This window comes from Vicugna pacos, chromosome X, assembly GCF_048564905.1.
Source record: "Vicugna pacos chromosome X, VicPac4, whole genome shotgun sequence".
In the NCBI taxonomy this organism is placed as follows: domain Eukaryota; kingdom Metazoa; phylum Chordata; class Mammalia; order Artiodactyla; family Camelidae; genus Vicugna; species Vicugna pacos.
The window spans coordinates 58,923,226-58,938,268 of record NC_133023.1 but is presented as its reverse complement, the minus strand read 5'-3'; the positions used below and the strand labels follow the sequence as shown (position 1 = coordinate 58,938,268).

The following is a 15,043-nucleotide window of genomic DNA, read 5'->3' as shown; positions in this document are numbered from 1 at the left end:
TTGAGCATTTTTTCATGCTTATTGGTCATTTTATATCTTCTTTTGAAAATTGTCTATTCAAGCCCTTTGCACATTTCTTAATCGAGTTTTTATTTGTTGTTGCTGTTGTTGGTAGTGAGTTGTAGAAGTTTCTTATATATTATGGATATTAACCACTTATCAGATATATGATTTGCAAATATTTTCTCCCATTTCATAGATTCACACAGTTGATAGTTCCTTTTATATGCAGAGGTTTTTAATTTTGATATAGTCCCATTTATCAATTTTACTTTTATTGCTTGTGCTTTCACTGTAACATCCAAGAAACCAATTGCCAAATCTAATAATCTGAAGCTTCCCCCCTATGCTTTCTTCTAGGAATAGTATAGATTTAGACCTTTAATCCATTTTGAGGTAATCTTTGTGCCTTGTGTAAATTAAGAGTTCTACTTCACGCTTTTGCAAGTGAATATCCAATTTTCCTAACACTATTTGTTGAAGACTGTCCTTTCCCCATTACATAGTCTTGGCACCTTTGATGAAAATCATTTGACTGTATATGCAAGGGTTTATTTCTGGGCTGACTTTTCTGTTCCATTTTCTGTGTATCTATATTTATGTCACTACCCCACTGTTTTTTAAATTTTACTGAGTTATAGTCAGTTTACAATGTTGTGTCAATTTCTGGTGTACATCACAATTTTTCAGTCATACATGAACATACATACGTTCACTTTCATATTCTTTTTCACTGTGAGCTACTACAAGATCTTCTATATATTTCCTGTGCTATACAGTATACACTTGTTTATCAATTCTATATATACCTGTCAGTATCTACAAATCTTGAACTCCCAGTCTGTCCCTTCCCACTCCCCTAACCCCTGGCAACCACAAGTTTGTATTCTATGTCTGTGAGTCTGTTTCTCTTTTATATTTAAGTTCATTTGTCTTCTTCTTCTAATTTTTTTCTACATTCCACATATGAGTGATGTCATATGATATTTTTCTTTCTCTTTCTGGCTTACTTCACTTAGAATGACAAACTCCAGGGGCATCCATGTTGTTGCAAATGGCATTATGTTGTCATTTTTATAGCTGAATAGTATTCTATTGTATAAATATACCACAACATCTTTATCTGGTCATCTGTCAATGGACATTTTGGTTGTTTCCATGTCTTGGCTATTGTAAATAGTGGTGCTATGAACACTGGGGTGCTTGTATCTTTTTCAATTAGGGTTCCTTCTGGATATATGCCCAGGAATGGGATTGCTGAGTCATATGGTAAGTGTATTCCTAGTCTTTTGAGGAATCTCCATACTGTTTTCCACAGTGGCTGCACCAAACTGCATTCCCACCAACAGTGTAGGAGGGTTCCCTTTACTTCACACCCTCTTCAGCATTTATCATTTGTGAACTTTTGAATGATGGCCATTCTAACTGGTGTGAAGTGATACCTCATTATAGTTTTGATTTGCATTTCTCTGATAATTAGTGATATTGAGTATTTTCTTGTATGCCTATTGGCCATTTGTATGTCTTCATTGGAGAACTGCTTGTTTAGGTCGTGTGCCCAGTTTTAGATTGGGTTGTTTGTTATTTTTTATTAAGTGGTATGAGCTGTTTATATATTCTGGAGATTAAACCTTTGTCAGTCTTATCTTTTGCAAATATTATCTCCCATTCTGTAGGCTGTCATTTTGTTTTGCTTATGGTTTCCTTTGCTGTTACGACAGTGTCTTGATTACTGCTGCCTTTTGGTATGTTTTGGAATCTCCAATTTTGCTCTTCCTTTTCAAGACTGAGTTGGCTTTCCAGGGTCCCTTGAACTTATATATTAATTTTAGGGGTTTTTTCCTATTTCTGCAAAGAATGACATTGTGATTTTGATAGGGATTTTATTAAATCTCTAGGTACCTTTAGCTAGTATGGACATTTTAACAACATTAAATTTTCCAATCCATGAACATCAGATGTCTTTCCATTTGTTTGTGTTTTCTTTGATTTCCTTTAGCAATGTCTTACAGATTTCAGTGTGCAAGTCTTTTCATCTCCTTTGTTAAGTTTATTCCTAAGTGTTTTATCCTTTTTGATGCTATAGTAAATGAGATTGATTTCTTAAGTTCCTTTTCAGATTGGTCATTGATAGTGCATAGAAACGCAGCTGAGTTTTGAAAAATTTTTATATTAAGGAGCTATGTGGTATTCTGTTGTATGGATAGCATAGTTTATTTGACCAGTCTCCTATTGAGGACTGTCTACGTTGTTTCTAAATCTTTGCTGTTACAAACAATGCTGCAGTGAATAGTTTTGTGGACAGCTTTTTCACATGTAGAATATGTCAGTTAGATAACTTCCTAGAAGTTAAATTGCTGGATTAATGGATATATACATTTAAATATTTCATAGATACTGCCAAAGCGTTATGATTATGACATAAAATAGTCAGAATTTGTGATGGTGTCTATTAAAAATATGAAAGTATCTATTTTATCATTTAATTTGCTCTTTTAAAGGTAATTTACCTTGTCTTTCTTGCAAAGCAAATAAGCAAACTCACAAATTACACATTTATGGTCGAGAGTCCAAGAAAGGATTATATATTGATTTCTGTGGCAATTTGATGAAAAATGTGTACCAGTGAATTTTTTTCTAAAATAGAGCTGAAGGAAACTTATTGACAATCATTTGTTGAAAGTGATACACCTATATCAGTAAAAGTTTTAGTCGTCCTTTAATAGCAAATAAATCTCTCCATGATTCACATATATAGTCAGCAATTTTATATTTTAAAAATTATTTGATTATAATTTTGTTATTAAGATGTTTTTCTGTCTGTGGAATTTGTCATCTAAAGATGCTTGTTTTAAGAAGTCTTGTCCCCAAGAGCTCGTTTAAAAGTTGTGTATTGTCTTGTAACGCAGTGGACCTCCTTTCAAATTAACTGCATTCACCAAGGAGGAAAATATAACTTCTGTAATTTGTACGTTTAAATGATATTTAATGCATAAAAGACAAGGAGGAAACCACTATACCAGATACAAAAGGCTGGTTTCTACAGTTGGCAATGGTACTTCAGTATTTGAAAGATGACTTGAAATGTATACAAGCTTCTCTTGATTAAAAAAGTTGCTACAGTTTATCTGATCATCAAAATGTTCTGTGCAAAGAAGGCGAATCACTTGCTATTCTGGTAGAAAGCAGCAACCCTGTCACCTAAACACAACAGGAGCTCTTGCTAAATTCAGGAAAATCAAATAGAATGAATGAAAACATGTATGGCAGAATAAATTTAGAAATAAAATTTGAAACTATTTGATTTTACGGAAATGATTTGTGACTTGCAGATATCACCAATGGACAATTAAATTATAGAATATGAAAGTTAGAAAGGCTTTTAGAAATGATACAGCCAAACCTCTGTAATGAGGTGGAAAAGTCACATCAGACTGGGGAAACGGTCAAAGTGTGGGTGTTCCAAGCGGCAGTTTAGCGTTTATTCAATACTGAAAAAAATCGTGTGCAGATCTTAAGTTGGTCTTATGTTTTATATTTATGATATATATTTGTAAGCAAGCTGGCATGCTTAATATTATATATAAATCATCTAGGAAATAAAGAGCTTGATGATAACCTGGACTAAAGGAAAGAAAATGTAAAGGATGGCCGTATAGATTAGCGGTTAATAGCGAAGCGTCTGATCCGAATCTTGGCTCCGCTACTGTGGGACTTTGTGTCTTGGTTTCCTCATCTGGAAAATGTAGGTAACAAGCGTATGTCTGCCTCAAAGGGTATAACGATTACGTGAGATAACCTGGGTAAAGGATTAGTATAGTGCTGGGTATATAGTAAACTCCCAGTAAATTTAAGTTGCTGTTATTGTTTTGTCAATATAGCAAAGAAAGAGGATGGATTAAAAAGCATTTTCAGAATAAAGTCAAAATACGTCACTAGCACCTTCAGGTCAGTGGGACTGAATTGGACCCCCTAAGAAAAGGCGGAGGGGATCAAGTGACGTAGACCGCCTTAGCAACAGGCCCCCAAAGAAGGTGAATTTCAGTAGCCAATAAGAATCAGCGCTGCGGAGAAGGCAGCCAATGGATGACGGAAAGGGGAAGAGGGAGGGCGCGCCAATTCTGCTGCCTGAGCCTCGGCCCAACAAAATGGCGGCGGCGGCGGCGTCGCTTTGTTTCCGCGGCTCCTGCGGCGGTGGCAGCGGTGGCGGCCTTTGAGCTGTGGAGAGGATCCAGCACCAGCTCTAGTGACGGCTAGGAGTCCAGTGCATTTCTATCGTAACTGGGCACCGGGGAGCGCAGAGTGGCGCCCTACGGTCGCTGAAGCCGACAAGGCGTTGAAGCGAAAACATGACTGCTGAGCCCATGAGGTAAAACACAGCACCGTCTCACGGGTTCCAGCCGTCGCGGCCTACGCTCCTTCTGAGCCGGGTGTTTGGGAAAGCTTTGGTTTAGCGAGTTAGGCTTGTGTTTTGCTAAGCGGAAAGAGGCATCTTTTTAGGTGAGGAGGGTTTCGGGGTTTCGGCGGTAGGCTTCAATACGGGGTGGGGGTGGGGGGGCGCGGCCTGGCATTTCGGGCGCTTTCTCCAACGTCCCCTAACCCGTGGAGCTTAGTTGGCCTCATCTGTTTATTCTTTGGTGCCTGTGGAATTGAGACCCCAAAGTGGGAAATGGTTTTTGGCATCCTGGTCATTTTTCCTAATCTTTGGGCCTAGAAACTGCGTGGGGAAGAAGCGGGGGTGGGGGTGAGAAAGGAGGGGGTGGGGGTGGGAAAAGGAGGGGTGGGGGTGGGAAGAGGGGGAGGGGCGGGCGGGAGGATGTGAGATCCTGGGACTACTTAGTGGCGTTTAGATCACTGGAGACGGAAAGTACCCCAGCCTTGCGCAATTTTTTTTTTTCTGAAGCCCATGGGGACAAGCCCATTTTGAGGGGTGAACGAGTGGGTCTTGCCAGTGTTCCTTCTCTACTCCAGATCCTCAAGGGTATCCTTGGATTTACCTCCAGGCAAGGGGTTAGTAACGCAGCGTTTTGCTTCCAGAGAACCCCAGTATACTACTTTCAGTGTAGTCCAGCTTTAATGGGTGGTAAGGCAGTCCTAAAATGTTCCTCCACTTTCTGGGCAAATTTTGAGCAAAAGTAATTAGACCTTGTTTTTGTTGATTTATTCTGTGATGGGTGAGGAGCACGTTAACGTGGGTCAAAGAGAAGTAAGATCTGTTGCAACGGAGGCAGTGTCTGGCAGGCCACCTCTTATCAACCAAGCACGTTTATTAGGTTGAGGCTGTTTTACTCTACTGCTTCTGATTTGCCTCTTGAAACTGTCAAAAAATGTGGGTTGTTAATATGAAATATATATCACTTTTACACAGGTTTGCTGACTTGCTTTTCAGTTTGACATTTTACTTTTCATCCCTTGTGAATTAAGTAATTTTCTTACTCTGAGATGTATCCTTGTCGCCCAGTGGCTAAATAAAATTACAGGGACTGTGGATCAGAATTACATTGGTAGTTGGCAAAATGTGCTTTTGAGTATATATATGTATATATATAGGTATGTATGTTTATAGAGCACTTTAGCTAGCATATAGAATTTGGGAATGAACCTATAATACTTACGCCTGTTTTTCTGAACTAACAAGCAGTAAATAAAAGATGTTTTCCTTCCTTTGAGAAAAAAATGCACTTTAGTTCTTAGATTATAGATCCCTAGTTGTGTAAAAATTGTGGCCTTGGGTTTCTGAATTAATTGGTCCAGGTGTAGTAAGTCTTTAAGGGATATTGGGCACATAAGAGGTACCCAGTACAAATTGGTGGCTGGTTATTATCAGGTGCTCGTGTTTGTATACATGTCTCTTACAGTTAAATATGACCTCTAGGTTTTCCTAAATCTCACAAAGTCTGCATTTAAAACTGTAGATTGAACTTGGATTTTCTCCCCCTTTTTAGGGTAAACAAATTAATTATTTACAGACTTTCTGAATAGAATTATTCATTTTATGCCAGGGTCAATTTTTCTTCTGGATCTTGAATTTTTGTAGATGTTGGTGGTAAGAGTAATAGTCATAACTAAAACTGAGTGCTTATTGTTGATCTTTACCCATATAATCTTGCTTAATTCTCAGAGCAACCCTATTGGGTAGGTACTTGGTGTTTCCCATTTTACAGATTAGGAGGAAACTGAGGCATAGAGAGATTAAAGAATTTAACCAAAGTTATACAGCTGTAATAGGTGGAGCTGGAATTTAACCCAGTCTTGACTCCAGAGCTTATGTTCTTAACCAAGCGACATTAATGCCTCTTTGAGCTGCCAAATATAATGATTATGACCATTTCAGTTTAGCCCGGGTATTACAATGGAAGAAGTTCATGTTAGCTACCATTGTCATTTGTTGTAGGTCTTTGAGTTTGTAGCTGTTTATAATATTTTGCCTTTTATATTCAGATGTGTTAATGGAATAACTGAAACATTTAATTCCAGGATAATCTTAAGCTATGTGAAAAACTCCTTGTAAAGAACACATGTATGGAGAATTAATTTTAAAAAGTATGATACGCTCTGAATATTTACTATGAAAGAGCTCCAAGTGGGTGTTCAGAAGAACTGTCTCAGGCTCAAGTGTCATTCATCTCAAGCCATAATCATAGTTAAGGGATAATCTGACAGGTAATGCTTGAGTGAGTTGAACCCACAATAACCACATCACTCTTGATTCTATTCTAATGTGAGGTAGAAATAATATGAACAATTCTATGCGTTGTCATTAATTTAATTCTATACAGGAGTTCCAGATTTCTTTATCAGATCTTCTGTCTAGCAGGAACAAATATTAGTTCTAATATTTACTTGTGTTTATAAAAAGCAAAATTTCTAGGATTCTATGGTGAAAAAAATAGCCAAAAGACAAAAGGGAGGAAAATAAATTGATGACTTGGCTAAATCATACAGTTGGCCCTGTGTTCCTCCAGTTCAGTATCCATGAATTTCAGTCTTTAGTTGGTTGAATCTGAAGGTGCAGAACTGCAGATATGGAGGGCTGACTTTGAGACTTGAGCATCTTCATATTTTGGTTTCTGTGGTGGGTCCTGGAACCAACTCCCTGCGGATACTAAGGGACAACTGCACACTGAAAAGTCAGTGACTCAGTCTTTAAAGGTTTTGTTACTGTTTTTAAAGGGTTTTTTTGTTACTTGTTTTGTTTTAAATAAGATTGCTTTTTTCCTTCAAATTTTTGGCATTATGAAAGGTCAGCCTCTGATTGACAAAAAAACTTTAATTTATTTTTATATAAAGATCTTAAAAATTTGATGGGATTTGTCATTCCAATCCTTACAGCAATTGATTACTTGAAAAGCTGAAAACAGTATAACTAGTTATTGGTCTTAAATTTAAAAAGGCAGAGGTTGTCTGAATTGAGAGATGTTGGGAAAATATCTTAGAAAGTGTTATGGTGGTAGTTCACAATCAATTGCATACTAACTTAATTTCTGAAAAATGTTACCTGAAATATTTGCATTCCGACTGTGTGGGGTGAAAAGAAAGACATTTGTGACTTTTACTGTGACCGGGCCAGTTCTCATTATTGGCAACCCTTGGTATAGTTGGCCATGAGCTTTCTGTTATACATTGTATTTCTAGAGAGAAGATAAATGTAGTACTTAAAGGTATTTCTGTGTAGATATAGGTGTTTGAAATAATATTTTCTGTAAGAAATTATATATATTTACGTGCCTATTTCACTTTTGGACTCTGAATAGATTTACGGATTGGGTGACAGGATACAGGTAGTTCTTGGGTTTACGTGAAGTACTTTTCCTCGGGACTGTGAATGTTCTCTTAGACATTGGCAGATACTGTTCAAATGGGTTAAGCCTTTTGAAAATGATTTATAGATCTTCCTTTTGGAATGTTGAGTATAACGGCACTAAAAGGAGTGTCTATGTAGGATCTCTCTGTACATGTATCCTATTGCTTATCCACTGTTTGTAGATACAGGTGTTTTGTTGCTAATATTGGTTTGATAGATGACATGGAGGATGATTAACCTCCATATCTCCATCTGTAAAATGGGAGTAAGTTTAAAAGCTATTGATAAAGCCTGCAGTTCTGGAGGAGGTAACATGGTTATAACAGTGGTTCCTAAAAGACAGTAAAGTAAAGGCTCTTTGGGGTCTTTGTTAATTTTTAAGTGTTTTAAGAGTGTAAAGAGGTCCTGAGACTAAAAATTTGAGAACTTCTGATGTAGAGGAATGAACTCTTAACTCTGAGCCAAACCTGGGTTTTCTAGTTACAGCTCTGTTGTTGCTTAACTGACTGTTTGACTGTGGACAAATCATTTATCTTTTTTAGACCTCTGCTTTGTCATTTGCAAAATAAATTTGTACTAGATGATTCATAAAGTTATTAAAAAATAACTCTGCTTATGTTAGTGTCCATTCTTTTTTGACTTTGTTTGCCTTTGAGGGGTAGGGAGAAGAAATGATGAGGGGAAGTTTCTTTATTCAATGTATGTGCATCTTTTTTGCTTTAAAACTTGCATGGTTAGGATACAGGTGTTTTGTTGCTAATATAATGTCATAGTATCATATACATACTTGTGCAAACATTGGAAAGGAAAACTTTTGCTGGGAGGTTTGTTAATAATTATTGTGGCTCAGGATATGTTTTATATTTTGAAAGATTACTATATCCAGTATATTTCTGCTCTTTCATGATTGGAGATGATACTTCTGAAAAGGTATATTAGTTCTAGCCAGTTGTGCTTTTTGCCCTGGGAAAAGGTTCTGTGAATTTTGCTCTGTATCCAGTCTCTAAGACTTTGTATCTGAGTTTTGGCTTGAAATAGCCATTCTTGGTATCAAGAGTCCAGCTTTCTTGTTAACTGTTACATGCATGCAATATTTGCCTAATAAATTTTTGATATGGCAGTGGTGTTCATGTGTATATACCCTATACTGTGTATTTTGAGGGAATGCTTTATTAGTTGATCAAAAACTCCAGTAGCAACTAGGGGCCAGGGACTGTGTGTATGCAAAGGGGTAATAAGACAAAAATTCCCTCCTCCTTAAAGCATTCCTAATCTGAGGTGGGGGAAATAAATAAGCAGTTTCAAAGCAGTGCTGAAATGGAGGTACATTGGTTGTGTTAGGGATCAGAATGAAGGAATGGGGGATGTCTGGGAAGTTTTGCAGAGGAGCTGGTATCTGTATTGGGTCTTGAAGATAAGTTAGCAGTTAAGGATTGGCTGTGAAAAAGGGCAGTCCAGGCTGAGGGATTAGTATGGCTAAAGATTAGTCTTATTTTCCACAGAGCATAGGAAATAAGACATGTTCACAAATAAATTTGAAGCAGGATATAAAGTACTAAATGCTGCATTAGGTAAAAGCTGAGTTGCTATGGGTGTTCAGAATAGGAAGACATTTCTGACTGGGTCCAGGGAAGGCTTTATAGAGAGATAGCTTTTGAGTGTGGCCCCTGGAGGATGGGTATACTTTTGACAAAGAAGACTTGGGGGAGGATTTCAGATGTGAGGTATAGCAGCTTGAGCAAAGAAATGTATATATTAGTATTTTCTAATTGAAAGGAGGTCAACTTAGAATTCTTGACCCAGTTCATGGACAAATATTGTATAACCATTGTGTAGTTAGTATTTTTTCCAGCTTTATTGAGATATAATTGATATGTAGCATGTGTAAATTTAAGGTGTACAATGTGATGATTTGATATACATATTTATTTTGAAATGACTACCACAATAATTACCATTTTTGTTATTGTGGGGAGAGCATATAAGATCTACTCTCCAGCAACTTTCAAGTATATACTACAGTATTCTTAACTATAGTCACCATGCTGTATGATGTACATCAGATCTTGTGAGTGAGCCTGATAATTTTAGTTCAGAAGAATTGTAAAAAGAGTAACCCATTTTTCTTAAAGATTGTATAAAATTTAATGGACAGATGTTGAATGACTGTTTGTTCAAAATATATCTTTAGTTGTCTTTATTTTGATCATTTGTCAGTTGACTTTTGGGTGACATTTGATTTATGAACTCCAAAATAAAAAAATAATTTATTTTTGAGTAATATTGGATTTATTTTGCTTATTTGAATTATATTTTTGAGTTTTTTTTGGTTTATTTGATAGAATTCCAAACTTAGTTGTCCTATAATGCTTGTTTTGAATATGTGAATTTGTTCCAACAAGATTGACACATCAGGGAACAATTTGAGCATAAGACAAAATTTACATTTGCTTATTCAGGATTTTGTGTTCAAGGTCAGGTTTTAGCAAACTGTGGCCACAAAACAGTGGCCTATTTTTTTAAATAAAGTTCTGTTGGAACACACCCAAGCCATTTGTTTACATTGTCCTGTGGCTGCTTTTGTACCAGTCTCAAAGTTGACTAATTGCAATAGAGACCTAATGGCCCACAAAGCTTAAAATATTTACTATCTGGCCCTTTATAAAAAGTTTGCCCTGGGTGAATGCAGGAAACTGTACCCAGCTGAACTGAGCTGCATTAAAATACACACGTGTACAGGCACATACCTCAAACACCTGCCAGCTACCTCAGTTCACCCCTTGTATTATGAGCCACATTCATCCACATCTGTTGTTACAATTTTCCATCCGATTTCAGATAACCTTCCTTCCATCACTTCACAATAATTCATGAGATGCAACCCTTCTGATGCCCACTTCCACAAGCAAACTTCATGTCTTTTTCAAGGTAAAGTGTCATTTATTGTTGTACTTGTGTATTTGTTAATCACTTTAAGTGTGTAAACTGTGTAAAATTGTGCTATCATTTCTGCTAGGTTTCTATCTTTTAAAAAAATGTGTCACTGATGAAGTTTTTTGAATGTTGTGCTTCGAACCCCATTTTCCCCGTGAGTCCTGCAGTGTCATTGCATAATTTTGCATTAACTCGTGATTTAAGAACTCCTGTTACATAATTGCAGAACTGATTGTAATTGTCATCCTGCAAAAAGTACTAATTCATTCACCAAATATTTCTTGGGCTGTGTGATGATTAAATGAATTAATGGACACAAAACACTTAAGTTAGTGTCTGGGACATAATAATTGCTCAGATATTAGTTATTACTAATGACTGTTATCATGTGTCTTGGAAGAGCTGTTCTAAATACTACTTAGGTGGACAAGACAAATTAAGGCTCTCCATGGAGCTTCCATTATACTTTAATCTGTATTAATTTACATTTTGACTAGTAACTGTCCCCCCCAAAAAAGATGTTTTGATGTTTTGATAAAATGATATTTAAAAGTGTCTATCCACAGATCAAAGATACTTACTTAAAATAACTTTCTAAACAGTGTCTCATTCATCTCATGTGATATTTTATTGAATGATTTTTTGAGAATTTTTTTTTGTAACTGTAACCTCAGGAGATGAATCTGATTCTGCATTCAAGGAGATAAAGAATAATCATCTCTTTTTTCCTGTATTACAAAATAAGGAGTTACCACCAAATACTCTCTTATGTAACCTCAGTATAGTTAGCACAATTAGAAATTGACATTGATATAGTACTATTTCTAATCTGCAGACTTTTTGCCAATTGATTCATAATGTCCTTCATAGTGAAAGACAAAAAATTATTTTTTTCTGGTCCAGGATCCAGTTCTGGAATAGGCATTGCATTTTATTGTCATTTCTCTTTAATCTTCTTTAATCTGGGGCAGCTGGAGCAGTTCACCTTGCCTTTTTTTCCCTCTTCATTTTTTGAAAAACACAGGGCAGTAAATTTGGTTTTGTCTGATGTTTCCTTGTGATTATGTATCTTTCCAGGGATGATATGAAGTAATGTGCCTTTCTCAGCACATTTTATCAAGAATTTTACTATATTTTTAATATGTTTTTATTTTTAATACTAAGATTATCAGCTCATTCTCTGTTGCTTAATTTAGAGATTTGAAGCTATGCATGGTTAATTTCTATAGAGTTGGGGAGAATTTGCCCACCTCTTATTTTTCTTGCTTTTCCTCTTTCCACTTTCCTCAGATACCCCCAAAATTCAAAACCAAAACAGCCTATTTATGAATTTTCATTATGTTTTCTGAGTATCTACTAAAAATAGAGAACTAAGAGTAAACGTTTTGTATTAAAGTGATTGTACCTGTTACGTGTGAAGTACGTGAAATAATATATTTCTTTTGAAGGCGAACTATAGAGCATACAACATAGCTTACTTACAGTTTAGAGACAGAAGGGAAAATATTTGATGTACTAAATGACTGCAGGGCTTTTAAAAAATACTCAACAAATCACCATCCTTTTCTTTTAAGGAATTCCTGCCTGAACAGGCATTATTTTCATTTTAATAAACATTTAGTATTTCTCTGTAAACTCAGACCAGTTTCCTCCTTTGAGGAATTTACCTTCCAGTAGAGAGTACTCTTAAGTTTTAAACAAGAAACTTTAAGCAGAATTGATTATTAAAAGTAAAAGAAGGGGAGAGTATAGCTCAAGTGGTAGAGCGCATGCTTAACATGCCGAGGTCCTGGGTTCAATCCCCAGTACTTCCTCCAAAAAAAAAAAAAAATAAGTAAACCTGATTACCTTCCCCCCAACCAAAAAATAAAGTGAATATTAAAAGTAAAAGAAAATTCAGTGGGTGAAGAGGGAAGAGAACCTTCTCTGAGCTGCGTTGTGGTCCGATAAGATTGGAAAATCATGTGTGGATTGTCTTCAGAGAGCCTCAAATGCTTAGTTAGGAGTTTATACTTTATCCTTATTTGTAAACATGGGAAGCCTCTGACTATTTTGAGCATGGGGTGACAGATATTTGAGTCTATACTCAGTTATGCCAATTATTGGAAATACTGAGAAGATAGAACAGTCCTTTAGACAAGGATTACAGTTGGCCCTCCATATCTATGGATTTCTTATCTGCCGATTCAACCAAACTTGACTGAAAATATTTGGGAAAAAAATTCCAGAAAGTTTCAAAAAGCAAAACTTGAATTGCTGCACATAGTCAACTATTTACATACAATTTACATAATATTAGGTATTATAAGTACGCTAGATATAATTTAAAGTATATAAAGGGATGTTCATAGGTTATATACAAATACTATGCCGTTTTATGTAAGAGATTGAGCATCCTTGAATTTTGGTGTCAGGGGGTGGAGTTCTGGAACCATCATTGAGGGATGACTGTATATTTAGCATTATATTGGCATATATCTCCAACTCCTATACCCCCCACCAAAATAGTCCATGCTAATTACCAAGTGAGACATTTTTGGTATAGTAGTTTAGTACTTAAATTGAGGTAGAATGAACTTGGGTAAAAGATGGGATTTCAAGGCAGGTGAAATGACTTTTAGGTACACCTTTTTCCCTGCTTCCTTCCTCATTCCAAATATAGTATTAAAAGATTTAAATAGCTTTTATTTCTAAATACTGCCAACCACTTATTACTGGTTTGCATGGTTTGTCTCTGACATCTGAATTCTAAACATTTGCCTGATTATTCTTGATGGGAGCTAGGGCTACCTGCCTGACTTGAAGGATAAATTGTGGAAACAGATACCATTTTCTCCCTATAAAATCTAAACTTTAAAAAATTGTAGATTTTTTCCTGTGGAGAAAGAGATTGCCAGTTCTTCCCTAAAGACCCTTTTCTTACAACTCTTCACAATAAGAGTAAAACTTGTTTTGCTTTCTTGTTCTTGCCACATTCTTTGCCTGTGCCTTCATTTGAAGACTCTGCCTTTGAGTGGAGGTGGGGAGTGGTGTATCGATGAACTGTATTTAGTAAAGTAAAAATCAGTGTGCCAACTAAAAGGAAACTTTTCTTGAAGTTCCTACTGGGAATTACTGATTTGGCCTACATGAACATGGTGAGTGTTATTGCAGTTAAAATTGTTTGGATGCTATATAGAGATCACTATACACCATAAGGTAAAATACAGATCTTATTCAAATATTGCTGTTTTATTACTCAAATTGGTAATTTTTTACCTGCATTAGAGCGTTTTTATCTATGTATGTAAAACAGTAGACTGGAATTTGCTCAGTCCTCTATTGTTTCTTTTTTAAAAAATTTTTTTGGGAAATAATTAGGTTTATCTGTTGATAAATTACTTTTGGTGGAGGTACCGGGGATTGATCCCAGGACCTCATGCATGCTAGGCATGCACTCTACCACTGACTATACCCTCCCCCCTGAAATGTTTTGGAAAGCTTGATATTTTCTGACAAATTCTGAGTAGCGTTTAATTTGCCCAAGTAGGTTCTGTTGGTGCTGAGCCTAATAAAATGAGAAGTATCCTAGGTTCTGCCCTTAAATGCTTTTAGACTAAAAGTAAATAACACAAGACAAGAAGATATTTAATGAATTATATAAATGATATATTTAATATATTTAATGAATTATCTAAATATATTTAATGAATTATATTAATGAATGAACATTTTATTGATATTTAATGAATTATATAAATATATTTTTCTGGCAACAGATATGGAGATAGCTTATACATACACACATGTGAACTTTCAAAACAGATTTTAAAGATTAATCTTAGGCTGGAAGTGAGAACATTAATGGACAAAGATTAGGGTTACTAACCTTATTTGTATATTCCTTTTTTAAGTTATAAAATACCATAACAAAATTTAGCATTTTAACAACTCGAAAGTGTACAGTTTAGTGGCATTAAGTACATTAACTATATTCACAGTGTTGTGCAACCATCATAATTAGCGAATTCCCAAATATTTCCTTTAGTCTAGAAAGAAACCCTGTATTTCCCAATACTCCTCCCATCCCCTTGCAAACACTAATGTACTTTCTAGCTCAATGGATTTGCCTATTCTGGACATTTCATATAAATGGAACCATACAATATGAAGGTTTATCTATATTGAAGCTTGTATCAGTACCTAATTACTTTTCATGGCCCAATAATATTCTATTAGGATATCCTCCATTTGTTTATCCATTCACCAGTTGATAGGTGTTTAGGTTGTTTCTACCTTTTGGATATTGTTAATAGTACTACTATG

At 35.7% G+C, this 15,043-nt stretch overlaps 1 protein-coding gene across 7 annotated transcripts in view; it reads left to right on the top strand.

The window, feature by feature from the left end:
* The first annotated feature begins 4,127 nt into the window (after positions 1–4,127).
* Positions 4,128–15,043, top strand: part of ATRX (ATRX chromatin remodeler) — a 237,155-nt gene continuing 226,239 nt past the window's right edge. For 3 of the 7 annotated variants that reach the window (XM_072955836.1, XM_072955833.1, XM_072955835.1), the window contains exon 1: positions 4,144–4,369. In XM_072955836.1, the coding sequence (XP_072811937.1) occupies positions 4,350–4,369 (20 nt within the window). In that variant the 5' untranslated portion in view covers positions 4,144–4,349. Of the gene's footprint in view, positions 4,370–10,642; positions 10,733–15,043 lie in introns of all 7 variants that reach the window. The other 4 variants (XM_072955834.1, XM_006218905.3, XM_006218906.3 and 1 more) reach the window with 4 other exon arrangements.